The sequence below is a fragment of the Seriola dumerili genome, unplaced genomic scaffold (genome assembly GCF_002260705.1).
Source record: "Seriola dumerili isolate Sdu_G_001 unplaced genomic scaffold, Sdu_1.0 BDQW01000216.1, whole genome shotgun sequence".
NCBI classification, from domain to species: domain Eukaryota; kingdom Metazoa; phylum Chordata; class Actinopteri; order Carangiformes; family Carangidae; genus Seriola; species Seriola dumerili.
In genome coordinates this window covers 1861183-1881684 of record NW_019174471.1, presented here as the reverse complement: position 1 = coordinate 1881684, position 20502 = coordinate 1861183, and the positions used below count along the sequence as shown (strand labels likewise).

The window sequence follows — 20502 nt, the reverse complement described above, 5'->3', positions numbered from 1 at the left end:
CTTCAGGGGGGCTTTATGAATAAAGTGGCTCTGCCTTAATTAGCTGAGGTTCAGTTTCAGTGTGAAGAGGATGTTTTTTTTAATCAAATTACATTAATGTCTTGTAATTGACCTGTGACCCTGCTTTAATCCAAATTATAGGAAGCTTGCATGTGTCTAACAACTTAACCAGCTCTGTGTATTTCACATTTGCTCCAGTACAAAATACACAGAGATTTGCCAGAGAAAATAAATCACCCAGTTTTAGTCCAGTTGCTCTGAAACACATCAGAGATGTCTTCGGGCAATTTCGTATTAGTAGTGGTCGTATAATTGTTATTCTTTTTTTTTTCCACAGACGCTGAAAAATGACTTCATGCTAATAGCGGTGTGATCCAAGGAAAATGGGAAAGATCGGACTTTCCATTGGATAACAAGCATCCTATTTTTCCAGGCTCAGTGTGCAAGGGAGCACCGCTACAACCGCACAGTTAGCTGAGCGTCTCATCATTGATCTTTGCTGATGCAGACTGTTTCTGGGGCCTTTTTCATCAGGGAAGGGAGTGAGAGAGAGAGAGAGAGAGAGAGAGAGAGAGAGAGCGAGAGAGAGAGAGGGCACCCTCCCCCTTGTCCCTCTCAGAAAGGCTGTCTATTGGTAGAAGAGGCCACCTGGAGCAAGTTTGGAGGTGTTGTTTATGCTAAAGCTATTACTCTCTGTCTGGGCAGCCTGCCCTGAGAGCTGCGCTGCTCTGCTGCTACTGAATTATTCACCCCAGAGATCTACCATCCTATGTATACAAGCTGTCACATGTAGCTGAATGATAAGCTGATTGTCCAGCAATTAGGAGTTTGTTACTTGAGTCTGTAAATAGAGATTGATATCAAATTGTTGTGTGTATGGTTAAATGATGAAATCTTGAATGTGTAATACAAATATATTGTAGAAAGGCAGAAATCAGAGTGGCAACTTCTGCTTGCTCTTTAAATCACTTCCAGTGATTACAAAATGTCATGGCCCCATTAAACAGTCTTCCTTGATGACAGGACTCCCAACTTGAGGCAAAACTGGGTTACACAGTCTAGCTGCCACAATAGACTGAATGATGACAACATCTAACATACCAGAGGTCCAGGCACCAGAAACCTTATAGTCATCTGCTTCAGGAATAGCCACAGCCTTGCAGCAACTGCTGCTCTTCTGACCTATAATTGCATGTCATGGGACCTCAAACATTATTTCATTCTGCGCTGAGTTTATAAACTTCATCTTTCTTGACACTACAACTTTCCAGAAGAATTCACCTCAAACATGTGATCCTGGATTTTTTTTCTCTGTTTACACAGAGCCCACTGTGATAAACTGATGTGTGTGTATGTGTGTGTGTGTGTGTGTGTGTGTGTGTGCACTTACTGAGGTTTAGGTCTGATTGGACGCAGTCTGAACCTGCTGACTGTGCTGGCATGTCTGCATCCTCTTCATCACCGCTGCAGTGAGCTCGACTCAGGAGAACAGCAGGGTCTTTCTTTAGGTGGAGGATTGAATCAGTGATGACAGTCTCATGACCTCTTCCTCTCTGTAACACACACACACACACACACACGCACACACATACACGCACGCACACACACACATACACGCACGCACACGCACGCACGCACACACACACACACACACACACACACACACACGCTCTGGCTGCTGCACTGCTATCCTACTGTGCTTCACACACATGACACAAACAACAGGTTGTCAGGTCAGTCAGGTAGCAAAATGTCATATTTGAAGTGCTTATGGTAGTGTGCACTGATGAAAGAATAATTAATATTCCACTAATTGCGATTCCACTAAACGTGACAAATTACCAAATGCAACACAATATTACTTTATCAAAAACTATTTTTAGGACAAAAAAACAATTAAATAATGAATGATCAAATTTCCAATTTGCAACATGTTCAGGTAAACAATTAGTAAGAAGTACAGTAGGTAGTTTGCATGTTATAAGGGATGTAAACTAACACACCTCCTCATCACTATGCTACCTTTTACTTAGTACTATAAAAAACAGAATAAAAATCTGAATCATACGTTTTAAATGCAGGACACATTACTAATAGGCTGGGCAGGTACATCATTCATGCGGTCATCCCTCTCTCTTCCAGTATCTAGAATAAATGCTACTGGCAGCGTGGGTCGGGGAGGTGTGGGAAGGTGATGTCGTAAAGCTGAGTGTCGTAAACCAGGTGCGGAGAAGGGGAGGTGAAGGGGAGGGAGGAGGAGGAGGGGGGGGGGGGAGGGGGTGAGAGAGGAGGTGACTCTCCGGCAGCATTTAGACACAACGAAAGGATCATGGCGGATGGCCCCAGGTGTAAGCGCAGAAAGCAGGCGAACCCGAGGAGGAACAACGGTGAGTAAAACTACTTCCGACGCGGAGCTTTTCTCTCGGGGAGACGGTGTAGAGGCTGTTCTGTCTCCCGGTAATTTCAGCGAAAAGTTTGGCAGCCCGTAAGTCCAGTTTTTAGCAACAGAAAGTGCTGGGAAGTAGCAAGTGAGCGCTGTATTACAGCCCTATGTGGTGTACCGTTATACCTGGGTCGCGTCTCTCCCTCCGCCTAGCGGTCCGCTGCACCCGAGACCGTTACACGCACCTCACCCGTAATAAGTGGACCAGCTTTTGTCTCCACTTAACACCTCTTTATTAATTTTAATACACTTTGAACCTCTTTATAAACTCTACATTCATTGATTTAGTGACATTCTGTCGAGTTTTTGAGCCCACCACCAAACTCGGACCTGTTTAGTGGGGAAAGAGGCTACCTGATTGTTATTGCGGACCTCGACAGACTGCTTGAATAAAACAATTTGAGCCGGAAAAACATTAGAAATAACTGTGCTTTAGTTCAAAATGTCGTGAACATCATTTCTGTTTTTTTAAACATTTGGAAAACAACTGTTTGGTTTGTTCTTTCTCTCTTTCGCTCACTCGTAGCAGGTAGCGACAGGACACTGTTGCTGCACTGCCAGAGTTGACAAAACGTATTTCTTATGATTTAATCCTGCCTGTTGTGTGTTTCAGATTAGGTTTACATTAACGCCGATACCTTTCTAATGTTTTAAGACAGGAAAGGGGAGAAATAGGTGCTGTTGTGTTGAAGCACCTCTTCAGCGTTTCTCTTTTTTTCTTCAATCTCCAAGTTATTACAGTGGTTCAGCTCAGGGTTCAGTGTTTTATAACAAAAGTCTTTGACTGTAAAGTAACGACAGAGAGCTCAGTAGAAACATGGATGAGGTGACTGAGGTTCCGGAGAACGAGGAATATCTCACGCGCTGTTTGTCTGCCCATATAAGGACAGCGGATACTCTCCAGTCGCGCGCTGGGAATCCTGATTCTTGTAGGACCGTGGACGCGAGCGAACCTTTAAACACACAGTTTTTCTTTTTTCGTATGTTACTACTTATTTTAACACAGCCTGTATAGCAATAATACAAGTGGCTACATTTTCTGCGTTCCATTGTTTCGGTATTGAAACCACGTTATTGCTGCGTGAAAATGTTGTTTATATGGTTACAAAGTAGCCGACAGGATTCTCTTCAAGACGGGACACTTTGTTACCAGATTTCTCCATTGTTTGTAGAACACATGTAATTTTATTTTGAAGGGAGATGTAAATGTTTTTTGCGAGTTGTTAACGTCTGTTTTCCTGCTACGTCTTACACCGCTGTGAATCCGTAGAGTGAGAATTTACCATGGCTTTTACTCATCATGATTGTTATAAAGAGAAAGCGATCTTGTGCCGTGTCTATCACAACAGTCATGCTCATGTGTTGTGCCACCCAGTGTAGCTCAAAGGAACTGGGGTAACGCTGGAAATTCAGCGTTATTTTGTGGAGCATCAAAAATAGGATGGACGAACTCGCTTAGTAAGAGGCGATAGTTTATGTGGGGCTAGAAACAGAAATCAGTGTGAAGCCAGATGCGACAAAATGTGTTTACTGGTGCGGGTTGGCTGTCGTATGGATACCCGATGAGTGATGTGAAAAGTGGCATGCTTTTTTTTAATGGGTGCTATCAATGATTTCCACCGTCATTTCTCTTTTTCATGAGGTGTGTTCAGCTTTGCTTTTCATCCCTGGAGCGTGTGTGCAGCGAAATATGTAGAAGGTGTGGACACACCTCAGATAACGGTCCTGCTGTCAAGGTGTGGATATTTCTCTGCCTCGTGAGAGAAAGAGAGTCTCACTTACTCTGGAATCACTTCAGCATGTCTACCTGTGATTCATTCCCTTTTCTGTTTAACTTAACGGAGTTTCATTAAACTTTTCCCTGTAGTGATCCTATTGATATTTAAAGTCACATCCGTACCCAAACAGATGGGTTCCCTGTTATGTCGCCCCATTTGCTTCAAAGGACCGTCAAGATGTGCTTTAAAGTCCTCACTCCTGACAGGGCTGGTGATCTGTCATGTAAATCAACTTCTCTGTGTTTTGAAGAGAATTCCTCAGTAAAGTTAGACTGAAGGCTGCTGCTGCTGCTGCATGTCTTCATAGACGTGATTATAGTTGGCATAGGTGAAAAAAAAACTTTAAATAGCCATTGCTTGGGCTCTTATAATTAAGCAAGTCCTTAAGTTGTGCCCAGCTTGTTATGGTCAGTGGCTTTGCCAGGTCTCTGGCTAGCAGGGGGAGCTGAGATCAAGGTGAGCTACATTCCCTGCTGTAAACAGAGAGGTGTTAACAGCCTGCAGGATGACAGGTGTTTGCAATCGGCAGGATACTACAGCTTCCTTTGTCGCTTCTCTCCAGTCAGCTTCCCTTAGGAATAGCAGCCGTTCCCTGCAACGGTAATTTAACACAGCAATTTGGGAATAGAGGAATGCACCCAGTATTAACATTCTTTGCAAAAATAAACAGGGCTGTGCTGGGACAGCTTTGTACCCATGCTCGGGAGCAGGAGTCAGTGTTATGAAGACACTTTGAAATGAGTGTGCACACAGGTAGCTAGGATTTCTATTTATTTGACAGTATCACAAGAGTCATTTGTCACATCTCCTAATCTGTCTTTCTGTCTCTTTCTGAGGTACACTCACATTCACACTTACATCTTGATGAATCACGCATCAAATAAGGAAAATGAGGTTGTGGGCTTGGCACTTGGCAACAACTCATGTAATGTGGAAGAGCATGTTTATTGGCCTGGTAAAACTACACTTAAACTATACTTAGTGCCCTGGACTCACTCACCCTGTCTAGAAACTATAGAATACAGCCACATGCTGTGAGTTTGTGGGAGAATAATAAAAAATAATTGTTTAGCTGTAGTTACAGTTTGTTTGGTGAAACAAGCAATGTTTTGGGCTACATTGAAGCCTTCGGAAGAGGTGGAGATTGGCTCTGTAGGTCCACATGCCACTTCAATTCTTTAAAAGACATCTGTTTACATTTAAAAGGTCCACCCCTGTTGTGTGAAGAGTTTAGCAGAAGAGGAAATTTTTCATTTATCTCACAGCTTTTCACCAACTTCCTCAGCAGCTTCATTTGAAAGTGCCAAGTAAGAAGAAAATCCCCCGCCTCTGCTCTCTCTTTCTCTTTCTGTCTCTTCCCTCTCACTCCTCCTTCCAGAGCCTGTCCTTTATTTCGGGGAGGAGGGGTTAAGACACAGTAGCCAGGGGTGCTGTTGATTGCCCCCTGACCTGGGCACCCATGCGTGCCTAGAGTATGACTTCACTTTCCCCCTCCCTGTGCCATTGTGAGGCTTCCAGCATGTCCAATTGTGTTTGTGTTTAAGTCTGTTCAATGAATGGGGAAGAGAGGAGCTGAGAGGGGGGGTATAGCTTTTTCTCCGCTCCCTCCTTCTCTCCATCCATTCCTCCCTGACCCCTTAAACTGTGGGCTCCATGTTCCCTGCGGAGTCGAAAGGGGGATGGGGTGGGGGTGGGGGGATGGAGAGAGTTGGTGAGAAATGGCTGAGGTGACTAAAGAATTTTACAACAGGTGACAACTGTGGGACTGGTGCTGGCCAATGAAAAGCATATGACGGCGATCTCGTAGACCTGTATGGAGCTTAGGATCAGAACTAGATGTATGTAATGCTCCAGATGTACATGAGCAAAAATAGCCCATAAGAATCTTACAGCCTGTACAGGTAAAGCTTACAACCTCTTTTAATTCCCAGTGGAAAAAAGTTGTGCGTCCGGTTGAGCTTCATCCTTCAACACGTCCATCAGGGTGGGAAAAAGCCTGTCCTCATCTGACTGTTAAGCAGAATTAAAATTATGTGATGTACAACCACACTCCCACCTCTGTTAAGGCAGCTTAATGATTAGCTGCTCCCATGGAGGCTGAGAGCATTAGCCTATAAAAAGGTAAAGAAGGGGTTTTAAACCCAGAGTCAGTTTCAGTAACCCCCTTAACTGCGCTTGGATGTGCTTTATTGGGGTTTGTGTGGCTGAATGCTTAAATGAACCATTGTGTGTTCAGGCTTTAGTGAGAAAGCCTGAGGAGAAAGAGCCTAGTTACCTTTGCAGTTTGCCTGCTCTACCTCATACACTTTCAGTGGCCAAAGAAAAGGCCCATTCAGTGGGCCCGGCATGGGGAGGGAGAGCCCTTTTCACACTCGGCTTGTGGGAAACTTCTCCTCCATACTGTGCATGCCATTTGCATATGACCCATTCTTTTCCCAAAGGTCCCTGCGAGGGAGGAATCCATGGAACGTTCGCAGAATTCATCAAATCCCTCTCTCACGCGGCCCTCGGGCTCTCAAGGGCCTGCGTTGCAGCACTCTGGGTGACATTTTTGTCTTGGAAATGTAGCTTACGACTGCATCACGCTTGCTCGCCATAACGTTAACACATGCGCATCCCGGTGGCATTTCTGTCCCGTGTATTTTAAAGTGGCAATGTGTGCTACCAAGTGTGCTGTTTTTAATGTCAGGGTGAAGGCTTAATTTGGCACAGAAGGCAGGAGTTTCCCTGACTCCCCAGCATGGGCCAGGAGGGGTCCATCTGCATGACAGGACAATGTGATGGGGCCCGCGTGCCTTGGAGGCTCCCTAACCGATGATGACGCAGCCACCCACAGATGGCCAGCACTGTCCCTGAAAGGACAAAAATATCTGGAGTTGCTGAGTTTGGTGGGTGGGATGAATGGGGTAGGGGGTAATACAAGGATGAGGCGGTGGGAGCTTGTAGCGACGCGTCGGCTCAGTGAACTGGACAAAAACTCAACCGTTGCTCTGGAGCAAAATGTGTTCCCCCAGAATAGCAGCGTGTGCTGCTTCTCGCCTGCATGGAAGATCATTTAGGTGCTGTAATAACCAGAGCCGCTGCCTCCACACGACACAGCTTGTGGAGCGGCATCCATACTGACACGCTTGTTGTTGCTGATGTCATTGTGTTGGTCTGCAGCTGCTCTGACAGCCTTCAACCTAAACATTGAAAGTGATACAGAAGGTATTTGTAGCAGTGCAGTGCAGTGTAGGGAGGAGAGCTCAGTTAAGTGTATCATGTAAGCTAACTGAGCAGAAAAGCCTCTTCTCTGAGTCTCACTGAGTCATGGGCAGACAGGTGTGTTTGCAAGATGACTTCAACCTTATGAACTCCAACTTCTTTTCTTCACTCCTCTTTTCTTTTTGTTCCTTGTTGGACAGGTGTGGGGGTGAGAGATAATATTCTCTAGTAGTGTGTATACTCAGGGGAGAGATTACCTCTAAATTGCCATCCTGGTGGAGGTAAATGTTGTGTATAGTGTGCTCCACGCTGTCTGTTGATGTGTGTTTTTAATCATGTATTTGGTGGCTGCTCTTTAGGCCCACAGTGACTGAGACCCTTTGGGTCTGTCTGCAGACCCCTCCTCACTCCCCCATCATCACCACTACCTCCTTCTTTCCCTTCCCGCCCATCTATCCCCTCCTCTCCTTGTGGTCCTCAGTGGAGCGGTTAATGAAAAAGACTGGACTGACACAATAAGCAGAAGGCGGGCCCAGTGAGGGGCACTTATGCTAGCTTGTGTTTGTGGCAAAAACCCAAACCTCTGCTGTAGCATCACCCCAGACCACCTGACTGTCAGCTTGTCATCTTTTAATTATTGTCTTTTTTGACATAAATGTTGGACGTCCAGTCTCTTTTAAATGTGCTTGACCTTATTATAGTCCCACCATGTCTCTGTCTACAGGGATGAAATTAGATGACATCAGATGAGGAGTAATCCGCTGCCATGTATTGTCCTTTGAACGCAGCCGAGTGGCTGGCTCTTTGCCAGCCCGTTATGATGATCATATTGATTTTCCTCTCCGTAGCACACAGAACTGATAATGGCACTCCTGAGGGGGTACGCATTCATATTCACATACTGATCCCAGTCGTCCCATGGGCCACGGTGACTAACAAATCGAGTGCTTTTCTTTTCCCCCAAGCCTGTGCGTTGAGCAAGGCTAGGCTAGCCCTGTGACAGCTCCTGCAAAAAAAAAAACCTTAGTCACCCTGTTTGTTAGTCAGAGAGAAGGCTGGCCGCTATGCTGAATGTCAACATGGATAAACATCCACACCGGATTAATGAGAGGAGAGTGGCCAGCCTGAAAACAGAGGGAGGGCAGAAGAGAGGGAGGCATGGAGCATCCGCATCGCCCCATTTAACCCATGAACGTTTTGTTGAGCTCCCCATGACCCAGCTAGTGTGACCTAACCCAAGGAGGCAGCCAAGCCTAGACACACTCATTGACTGTTATGAAAAAGGAACTACATTATGTCAGTGAATGAAGCATACAAAAGGTTCATGAACAAAAGGTAAAGTACATAGGAACAGCTTTATATGTAGCCTGGACTGAACTGATACTGTGTCTCCAGAGCAGTAAACAGATTAAAACAAAGCTTTTTTTAGGGGGTAGTTACAGTATGTTTCCTCACTATGTTAGTGTCTTGTTTTCATACAGTTCTGTGGTGCCTGACGTTTGTATGTGGTTTCATCGGGTTCCTCATTAAAGAGACTCAACAGGCCTGGCTGCTGCTGTTTGAGAAGTACCTGTCACTGAATGAAGGATGCATCTACATCCGTGCTTTACAAACAGTTAAGTCCCCTGTTACATCACTCCATATGTTGCCTTACTTCTGCCACCTATTATTTCTACTATTTCAAAGAATTTTTTTTAGGTGGATTTTTTTTTTTTACAGACAGTCTCTTTGACTGTGGGAACAGGAATTAAGGTCGTGACTTTTGACCTGTCTCAGTGCACCTATCCTGGCTGCCAGCGTTCAGGTGTTTACAGTTAAAACACACCAGGGGCCTCCCCGAGCACACTCCATAAATATGTGTGTGGGTGTAATGTGTGTGGGTAGTGAAGGGAAGGGAGTAGATACCTTCGAATCTCCATAACCAGGCGATTGTGCATCTGTCTTCTTACTCATGCTGACAGGGCCCTCCCCTCTCTTGTTACGCTGGCACCAGAGCTTTTGCCTGCAAGTCAATGAAGCATGGCCTTTAATTGATCATGTTTGAAGTTGAACGACACCATTAATTAGTGCTTGCTCATCACTTGTTTGTTTGTTTTCTCCTCCTGTTCCCATCATAACACCCATCATTAGTTGTGTGATGTCTTAGCTGAATGCCATCAACAAAGCTATCAACTCACTTCTTTGACCCTTTATTCTCTCTTTCTCATTAAGCGTCTCACTCTTTGGCTCTATCTTGAGTCCTATGCATCTTTCCTTTTATTTTCGCTCTGTCTTTCTTTCTCTCATTCCTCTCTCTGGCAGCTGCTTTGGCTCCAACACCAGCAGGTGCTGTAGGCATGCAGCAACTCAGCTATACAGCGCTCATAAATAACACCTGACAAAAGTATGAGAAAGCCAGAGCTACAGCCGGAGTGAGGGAGGGAGGCAGAGATTGAAAGTTTCCTCTGGCACGAGAACAGGGTGTGGCGCACGGTCAAATGCTGGCCTTCTCAAGAAGGACATGTTCAGAATAGAAAGAGAAAATGTGAGAGCAGAGTAAAGAGGAGGAATGTGTGATTTTTTTATTTATTTTTTTACTGTGAATGTGTCGCCTGTTCTTCTGAAGTTGGAGCGCCTCCTCATTGCCAACTTTTCAATAAACCCCTTTCATGCAAATTTCTAGTAAATGGATCTTTTTAAACACAAGGCCGGCGCTAAGTGACTGGTTAAGGAGGAACTTGAATTTGAAGGAAGGGCGCGTTATCTTTTCTGTAATTAGGATGTAAGAGCTTGGAACAATGTTAATTATGCTCTAAAAGCAAATGAAGAGGTCAGGAAAGAAATTATATGCACACTTTTATAATCATCATGAGTAATGAACCAGCACTCGGAATAAATGAACCCATAAATCAAGGACTATTAATGAACACAGCTCAAAATCAAATCGAGGCTGTCTCTTTGCCATTTTATGGACTTCAAATCCACCAATGCAAGACACACATCCTGTCTCATCAGAAGCTATCGATCAGCTTCTCAGGGCGAAGGTTAGTTTGTCATTTTCTCTTGCCTCACCGTGAACAAAACCAGGAAGTGTGTGAGAGATTACGGCCCAGGATGCAACCTGAAAGCCCTTTATCTCTGTGAAAACAAGAGGCTTCCTGCGGCCCAGCTCCCATCCAGGCCACCACAACCCCCACCTCCTTCGCCGACCCGGCCCCCAGCACCTGTGACAGCCTATTTAAGGCTCCTCATCAGGGGCTGCAGAGACCACAAACCGGGGCAGAAAACATGAAAGCCTGGAGAAGGAATCAGTGCTATTGCTAAGACGTAGGCCTGGCTGTTTCACACCACACGGAGGGCAAAGAAAAAGAGCGTCTCCTTTTAGACACATTAAAAAGATTTCGCTCTGTAAATTGAAGGGTAAACCCAGGAACCAAAGGTCTGCTTTTCTCTAGTGCACCTCACTATTCAGCTCAGACTTTGAAATAGTGCAGAGGAGCACTGCAAACTGTGTCTAGCCAGTGACTTCCAGCTCTTCCAGTCACTTCTGACTTACTCATAAAGAGCACAGAGCGGCTGAGCACAGTGTGACGCATAGGCCTCAAGACAAGGTCCTGTCTGCCTGTCATGTCATTGTCAGTCATTTGAGGAAGTTTCTGACTTAAATTAGACACATTTGTGTGGCTCTTTTGTTCAGCTATAGTGAAACAGTTTCCTGATCCTCTGAAAGACCCCAACCCCCACCACTACCACCACCACCTTTTCAACATAAGATTTCACCTCTCATCAAGCAGTTTTGATGAGTAAGCAATGGCACATTAAAGCTTGTTGGTCACCTAATGTTTAGCCTTGGAAATCTCTCCTTGCTCCTTTTGAGTTGCTGCCACAGCTGGCAAGGGTGGTTTGTCTTGACAGTGGCCTGTGCTGAATTTCAATGACCCCCCCTCAACCTCTCCCACCCTCCCACCCCCCCGGTCTCATTATGCCATCGCTGCTAACTGGCTCCTATTCACTGCAGTGTCCTGACTTCCCAGAGGGACCTAGATAAACAAGGGCTATTCAGTCACTGAAAAGCTCACCCCCTGCCAGCCTTGGGCTGTCCTTGTTTCAGTGCCAGGCTGCAGCGCGTCTCGCCCGCCACCAACCCCAGCAGCAGCGGGCACGGTGCCATCAATTCTTCAGCGACACACAGCACACTTTTAGAGGGATTAAACTTAGACTTAACTGTGATGACTGATAAATGGCTGCCGTTAATGTAACGCATGAATGATGGGGAAGGCTGGAGTGGTGCAAGCAAGTGGTGCATATATGTCTCTCTGCGTGGGTGTGAATGTTTCTGTATTAATATGTGCTGTGTGTCAGAGAGGCAGCAGTTATCTGTAGGTGTGGTGTGGTGTGATGGTGCAGGCCAAGCTCACTTCCTGTTGTTACAGTCCATCAGGGAGATCAGGGGTGGGGGATGCTCCCATGAGATTACCCCGTGAGAGTCACATGGTCTGGCTGCAATGCATTGAAAGGCCGTGTTATTTGTATCTTTGTGCGTGTCTCTGTGTGTGTTTGTGTGGTTTTGTGTGTCAAGCGTGGTTAGTGAGTGCATTCCTGACCCCCACCTGAATTCTGACCTGAGTGTGAACTGTCTCTGAAGCTCTTCCTTCTATTTTTTTGTCTCATTTTCTGCCTTTCCCTCCATCCTTCCTCCTAATCAACAGATCTCAGAGGAAAACTGCTTCTCCCTTGGGTGCCTCTCTCTCTCTCTCTCTCTCTCTCTCTCTTTCTCTCTCTCTCTCTCTCTCTCTCCTAACCAGATGTTTAAAAGCTGTTTGTTTGTTTACCCAGTGGATGTCACTTTGATTGATGCCTCCCATAAAACTGCCTGCACACCAATGACACATACCTCTGTATCAGAGTACAATCACTTAAAGTGGGAATCATACAAATCGACCAGTTTAATTGCATCAGCAGTTGGCCACAGCTGTTGTCTGATTACAGATGCCATTGTGATTCTGGTGACTGAGGACGATTGGTGAGCAAGAGGGACAAAGTCCTGTAGGCTGTAACAGCCCTCCTGTCCAGTCTACCTCTATCACTCCCTGACTGGCCAGCTAATTTAAAGCAGTGTCCCTCTAATCGAATGGCTGTCTGATGAATCTATTGAATCAGGACAGATGTACGCCGGGGTGTGGCAGTGACACAGCGTCTAGACACAGCTGAAAGGTGAGGAGACAACTCCAACGTGACGCAGATCCAAAGGAATCCCACCCCTGTGCCCTCCTGTACTCTGCATTTTAACTGAGTTTGTCCCTCCTGTCAGAGTCCTTGGGAGGACGGGGAGGATTTCTCAGAGCACTGTGGATTATTATTTAGATTCTGAAGTACACCCAGAAATAACATTAGAGCTGATTGAAGAGTGCATTATGGTAACAAGCTAGCAGGCTTACGTTTGGGTCAGGCCTTATCTAGCCCTCCTCTTAGGATAGGGCAGAAGCCCCGGGAAGAATTCCACCTAATAATTGTATTGCCCTGTGACAGATAACATTGATGTAAAGCTGTTTATTGTTTATGATGAGTCTATTGAACCTGAGCACGCTCTTCCCCTTGTCCTTGGGGAGCTTATCCCTCAGGCAGGGCTGACTGTGTTTTTATTAAAACCCATTTTTAAATGGACCAGGCCCCTCGATCGACAGGCAGATTAACCGACTAATAAAACATACATCACGATATATAGAGAGGCCCTCCTCTGAGACTCTGGCTATTAATATACAAATATGGAGGATTACTGTCTGCTTGTCTCCATGGTCGTGGAGAGGGGATTAGGGTCCTGGTCCAGACAGATTGGATTTAATGTGTGTGTAAGGCTGAATTACAAAGCCTTTATGTATGTACAGACATGATCTCCTGGCTGAGACGCCATAACATCTTGTTCTGTTTGTCCATCAGTCACATCCGTTACACTTGTGGGTCAGGTCCAACCTGTTAAAACAGAAACATCTCATTATTATTTTATTCTAAGTGTTTATGTACCATACCACCTTGTCAGTCATAGTCTCAGTCTGTACTAACCTTCTTTTCTGTATTATATAACACGTTTGCTTGACAGATGAATTTGATGTCCTATTTCCAGTAATTGTTTACTTTACTGATATTTTGTTTGTTTTGATGATTCAACAAAATAGACAGTTACACTTTTTCTGTATGTAAAGTAAATAGTGATCATCACAAATAGTATCAAAACAAGCATTTGTCATAATGTTACAGTGAATCTATGAGCGTGGCTTCCTGTCAGAGTTGCTGCACAGCCTTTATAAAGGCATCAAACTGCTCTCTCCCCTGATGTGCCTGTACCTGTGCGTCCCTTCACCGCTGAGGACACCATCAACTCTCAGTCAGTGAGAGTGAGACTCCAGTGAAACTGTTTATCGGCATCTCAGTGACATTTAAGTCTGAAACAGATCAATCTTGAGCCAAACAAAACAGGAGAATTCAGGCAAACATCCACACAAACACACACACACACACAAAACACAGGCAAGCAAACAGAAAATCACGTTACTCTCTTAACTTCAACAATCAACAATTTCATAGTTTACAGCATGCCTGACGCTGAGAAATTAGTCCCAGTCTGGCATGCATATTGTTCACTCTAGCAACTAATGTGACTCCATTTCAGTCTGACACACTATTGAATTGACAAATTACTAGATAAGACACAAAAATTTTGCCCTTTCAAAAGCACAGAATATTCATATATTGATGTGATTGTCTCAGAATACCTGTCTTACAGAAGTAAGTCTCCCTCTCCTTCAGAGCTATGTGCCGGGAGCTCAGGAGTCATCATCTTCAAAAGTAAAAGAAAAACTCCAGAGATTTGTTTTAAGTCTCAACTTCCGCTCTGAATCCCTAGTCCATCTCACTCAGGATTAAACTGTAGCCATGAGGGAATCCATGATAAAGACACATTGAGATGGGTTAATGCCCAGGCGTAGGTAAAGTGCTCGTGGGATACAAATGACTAAATTGACTGTGGCTATAATCACAGAAAAGTCAAAATGTGTAGTATCCTATCCCACAGATGTCCTAGAGATATCACTGGCTGTGTGTCCTTTACCTGTTTTAACATGCGGCCCACACAGGAACACACACACACACACACACACACACACACACCCTAGACTGTTTATTCCCAAGGGCGCCCAGCTAAAGGAGAGAGAGCCCCTTAATCATGTTCCTGTCCCACGTCCTCGTTATCAGCCACGATTAATGAGCTCTCCATTAATGAAAAAAAAAAAACAGGAGGTGCCAACCCCTCCTGTAGTAGAGAGAGGCAAGGGGGGAGGGTGTGTATGTGTATGTGTGTGTCTGAGTGAGGGGGGCTGATATTAAACGCTCCCCAGGTGCAATGACATCACCCTCCAAGGTAGATATGATAGCTGTCACAGCTTGCTTTTGTTAGAGATGACAGGGTGTGTGTGTTTGTTTAAAGTGTATTAGCGTGCACTTGTGTGTGTGTACATGTGGCCTCACATTCAATACTGTGTTTTGATTGTTCAAACCCAACCTCTCGGGTCTAATCCGTTTTGCCTTTGTATATCTGTCTGCCTTTTTTTGTCTATGGCGGCTATACGGCGTGGGGAGGGAGGGAGGAAGGGAGGGAGGCGAGGGATAAGGAGGGCTTGATGAGACGGTAGGAGGGGGGGGGCGGCAGGTGCAACGGACACCCGGCACAATCACCAGCGCTCGGCAAAAACAGCGACAGGAAATCAAGGTTGTCTTGGCAACCTGGCACTATCGATTAAGCGTGGCCGTCTCCGGGCTCGCATCAGAGTCCCAGTGGAAATGGTGCTGCGTTGGGTTTCGGGAGAGAAGAAGAAGAGGAGGAGGGGGAGGAATTGATGGTGGACAAAGAGCAGGAGGAAGAGAAGTGGCAGGTGAGCACATCAGGGATGGACAGTGATGAGTATAGGTGATTGCATCCTGCTCAGAAGTGTCTCACCAACACTTGGCTCTACTCTGCCCTCCCTCCCCCTCTTTCCTCCTTAACTGGACATCCAGCTCAGTTCCATGTTGCTCTGAGTCTCTTCTAGATTTATGAATGCAGAATACTTCTCATCACTGAGTCATTTCCATGGTTGAGGCCTTCTCAGAACCCTGCAAACATTTAACACGCCTGTGTCCCTCCGTCAACTCCTGCCTCCTTTGTACTCTCCCCCTACATCTGTCTCTATATATGGGTCTACGCGAGCACACTTCTCTCAGTGTTTCCAGGCCATTAGTTCACATTGTGCAGTTTGATTTAAGGACCCTGTGGCACACATGAAGAGTTTACTTTTCCATCTCTACAGGGCACGCAGGGTTGCTGTGCAAACCCCGGCCTGCACACTGTGATTTCACCATAATTGTACACTGAAGTGGTGATGTTGCATAAGCCCTGCACAGAAGTAATCAATACACAGTATTGACTTGTTAGGAGGAGTATTTTTGGCTGATACTGCACTCAGTTGGTGTATTTTAGACAGGCCATGTATCTTTCACACTCGCTCTCTGTCTTTCTTTCTCTCTCCTGACAGAATGTGAAATCACCCAGTCCCAAATCCCTAGCAGATGTGTCCTCTCTCTCTCTCTCTCTCTCTCTCTCTCTCTCTCACACACACACACACACACACACACACACACACGCGCGCGCACGCACGCACCCCCTGTCTCTCTCTGTCACACACACTTTCACACACAGGTCAACATTCAGAAAAAATAAAACTGTTGCTTCTCTTTTATTATCAGTTACCTTTTTATTGTCAAGACCGTTGTGTCCGTCATCCAAATTAATTTTATTTTCCCACCCACAACATGAACCAAACACTTATTAGACTGGGATGGTGTGTTGCTGGAGGAGATTTAGTGCTATCTTCTTTTTGGAAGGACAACAGCACAAAACTCTCCCTGTTTCCATCCCTCCCTCTCGCTTCCTCCTACCCCCCGTGGTCAGTTGAACACAGAGCAGTCCTCTGTCCTGCCATCATGTGGGTTTTACAGCCTGTTTAACCCATAGTCTTCTGGTGAGCCCGGCTCTGTGTTGTTCCACACAGTGCTTCATTTAGTGAGCTCAGTATCTCATTTTTGCTTTTGAGAAAAATGCTTGTTTACTTTCTTGCTGAGAGTCTGATGAGAAGAGCAATACCACTCTCATGTCTGTATGCAAAATATGAAGCTCCAACTAGCGGCCACTTAGCTTAGCTTAGTTTAGCCTGGGAATAGGGCTAAACAGTTAGCCTGGCTCCAAAGGTAACAACACCCAGATTTGATCACCTCTAAAGCTCACAAATTAACATGCTACATCTTGTTTGTTTAATCCCTACAAAACCCAAAGTGTAGAAACAACAATTTGTGGTTTTATGGGGGGGTTATGTGTAGGACTGTTTCTTGGCTGGGCATAGTGATTTCTCCTCTGCTTGACTGGCAAACTCACAGTTACGACTGCAGGAAGTCACTGTAACCCTTGGCAAGAAAGTAAATAAACATGTTGCCCTCTTTATCACAGGTTGTTACTGGTTATTATTCTGCTCGTGAAGCTTGCTACTAGACTGAATTATGCCCAAACCCTTCAGAGGTTCATTCATATTCTTAATAATTTAGTGCTGTGGATCCAGAGACATATCAACAAGGTAAACAACTCTTTAGTCAACTTTGAATAATTGCAACTGAAAAATCAACCTTGTCATGGTTCTCTAACAATGGATCCCAAAACAAATACATAACAAAAATGGCTTCATTTATCTATGTGGATATGTAAATACATTTTTCCTGTACTAAAAGTAGTTTCAAGTGTGAAAACATGAAACGGGCTGGACTTGGTGAGTTATGGATGAGAGCAGTATAAAATGGCACTGAACACAACAAAATAACATGTAGCCTAGAGTGATGTCTTACAAGACTGTATGGGCGCCTAACATCCCCACTCCCCTCTCATCTCTCTTTATTTGGGGCTATTCTGGGCTGGACTAATGTGGCGGCGATGCTGCGTGCTGAGTGAGTCAGCGGTCATTAGGGCGTGCAGACAGCACTCTGCCGGAGGCCACAGGAGCCAGTCAGTCTAATGATGAGGCCAGTGAAGTGCCGGGGACCTGAGCGCTCACAGCATCCTATATCTCCATCCAATTAGACTCCTCTGGCCCCACCCATAGTCACTGTTACTTAGACTGTGCAGGACAGCTCTTGGCAGACACCCCATTTAGCTGTATTCCCATTACTAAAAAAAGTGCTTCTCTTTGCCGACAGAGCGACAGGTTTCTGATTGATGTGCTGGTGATTTCATAAGTTTCTCATCTTGCATGCTTTCTTTAAAACTCACTTATTTCTTATTTATATGTGCATATTCTTTTGTTAGCCAGAGCAAAATAAAGTCTTGTCTGCATGCGTGGATGTATCAGTCACTGCTATCTGTAGTAACCGTCGTGTAACTGACGGTCCTTGAGAGAGAGAGAGAGAGAGAGAGAGAGAGAGAGAGAGAGAGAGAGGGAGGCTCAGCCCCAGTGCTCAGATCCAGTCATCCTCCCCTGGGAGAGGCTGACTGAACAGGAATGTAAACATGGCAGCTAAATAAACTGCTACGTGGGGCACAGAGAGAGAAAGAGAGAGAGAGAGAGAGAGACAGAGAAGAAGACAGAGGGAGAGGAGAGAAAGAGAGAGTGCTTTTGGATGTGTCAAGATCACTCAAAGGGAAGGACAGACTATTAGAGGGTAGATCTTTGCAGTTTGAAGTGGGATATATCTCAGAGTAAATGGTCTGGAGCAGGACAAATGCAATAAAGGGGATTTTTCTTTGACCATTAGCTGGCAGCGGTTATAATCAAAGAATTTAACCTGGGCGGGGAGATGACATCCGCCGTGCATCGAGGCTTACAAGAACAGCTCAGCATTCCTCTCCCTCCCCTCCTTTTAACACCTTATCTCAACCTCTCACTCTAAAATAAGATGCACACTCACACCATGTCACATGGCACCAGCCATCACACACAGCTCCTCAAGTACTCCCTGGACTTTGAAAGCTTGAAAGTGCAGGAGGTGTGTTCACACTGTTCGGCCTTTTTTGTGTGGAAAAAGTGCTTCCCAGTTGGGTTAGCTGTCACACTTATTTAACACTTTCTTGGCACTTTATGTTAGCTCTACAGTTGTACTGTTTTCAGAATTGTATTTTAAAGTGTCAGGTGTTGTATATATCGTGAGGCCTCATCGTAGATGTGATTGGTTAGCTCTTGAAAAGCAGTCAATACTGATGGTACGCTGCTAAAGATAATTCACCTTTCAAATTTAGAGAAAACTTTGGCCCACTGTACCTACAGTCTTCTTTCCACTGATCCCAGTGCAGGGGGAGAAAAGCATCTTGAAAAGCACCTCTCCATCTGTGGCTTCTTTAGGGCGCGCTCCGACTCCACCCCCAGTAGACATTTAATCCTTCAAGCTTGTTTTGATGTGGTGATCTGACTGTTGAGCACAGGTGCTGCAAGCTGCTGCCATGAGGTCTTTCTGGTTGCTGTAACCCCGGGCAGGTGGCAGCCATTACAGCTCTGTCTGAGGTAGCAGACTGGCACCATTGCCACCACACAACGTGTTCTGCTCTCCTGTTCCACAATGGAAACCTGTTGACAGAGTAGGTGACTAAGCTGAGCTGTCCCACTACCAGCAATCCTTTCCAACCTTCTCCTGAAAAATTACAAAGTACTACTTAAAAAGTACTTTTTTTTTTACATCCCTCCAGCACTGCTTCACATCCCTGCTCCCAGGTCCCTGTTCTTCCCTGTTTTGCTTTTTTCTCTCCTCCAGCCTCTTTCATTTTCCGCCAAGGTGGATCAAAGAAAAGACTTCTATGGAGGCGTATGGAACCAGACTCAGTGTCAACAAGTAGCTTTCTCTGATTCACTGCTTCTTAGTTTTCAAGAGTTTAAAGTGGAAAAAAAATCACCCAACAGCTTCTGAATGCTGCACATAAGGTCACAGGCCGTGTCCACAGGTTTCTCTTCTTATACCACATTATACTTGTGCCAACAACATGTCTGTTCTATAGTTTGCTAGCTCAACAATCCATCCTGATATTCTACCTGATGTCTTCTTCTTATGCTTCCCTTTGTCCTCCCTCCACCTACCATCACTCCCTCCCTTCCATCCCTGCCTTCGACACCGGGCGCCGGGCCAGAGGTGCTAAACAGCATCTTAACCTGGTGTCTGAGCCTCGACTCATCCTTTATTCATTCCCATTAAAGGCGCATGAGAGTTGTTCTCTCCCTGTAGTCGCTGTTGTTTCCCCCCCTCCATTAGAAAGACAAACGGCTGCAGTGCAAGTGTACCTACCTAGTCTTCCATATATAACTAATGGATGGGTGTGAATGAAATATGCATGCAGGGTCTCTTCTGATACCTGTGAGTCCAGTTTGTGACAAGAGAGACCACAAGGTGATGCTGAGGATTGAAGACACAGCAGCAGAGTATTCTTTTACCATTGTCCTTATGCTTTGATTTTTTTTAGCTGTGTGGGTTCCTTGGTAGATCAGTAAGAATTCAGTCCACGCTGTATTCATATTCATGTTCTGATAAGTCTATATTTGTAATTGTTTTCTTGATTATTAAATTCAGTCTCTCGCTGCTTTCAAAGTGGGATAAAAGGATGGTAAATATCCTTGACATACTCATTGAAGGAAGCGCGCAATCATCTTGAAATATTTAAAACAGAGGAACAAAAACAAAAAAACAATACTACACACACTCACACAGAGCACACAAATGCCTCCAGCAGCGCAATTTAACTGGCAGTGTGCCAAAATATTCCCCAGGATGTAAGCTCTTAGGCTCGCTTATATATTACTTCATGTAGAGTACACACACGCACACAAACACACAGGCCAAACAATATCAGCATCTCCCACCTTTACAACCCTGTTTCCTGGTTTAAAAAAAAAGGAAAGATAAAGAGAGGAGGAGAGCAGACGATGGGAGGAGAGGAGAGAGATAAAGGTTAAGAATGGCGATGAAAATGGAGAAAAGTGCTACGCCAGCGACTCCGCGCGGGAGATGGACAGGAGTGAGCGTTTCTGTCTGCTGGTGGAATTTTGA

General features: G+C 45.2%; 1 protein-coding gene across 1 annotated transcript in view; it reads left to right on the top strand.

The window, feature by feature from the left end:
* Positions 1-2323: 2323 nt before the first annotated feature.
* zeb1 (zinc finger E-box binding homeobox 1) overlaps positions 2324-20502 on the top strand; it is a 49330-nt gene continuing 31151 nt past the window's right edge. Inside the window, exon 1 of the mRNA XM_022754080.1 lies at positions 2324-2387. Coding sequence (XP_022609801.1) covers positions 2330-2387 — 58 coding nt within the window. The 5' untranslated portion in view covers positions 2324-2329. The remainder of the gene's footprint in view (positions 2388-20502) is intronic.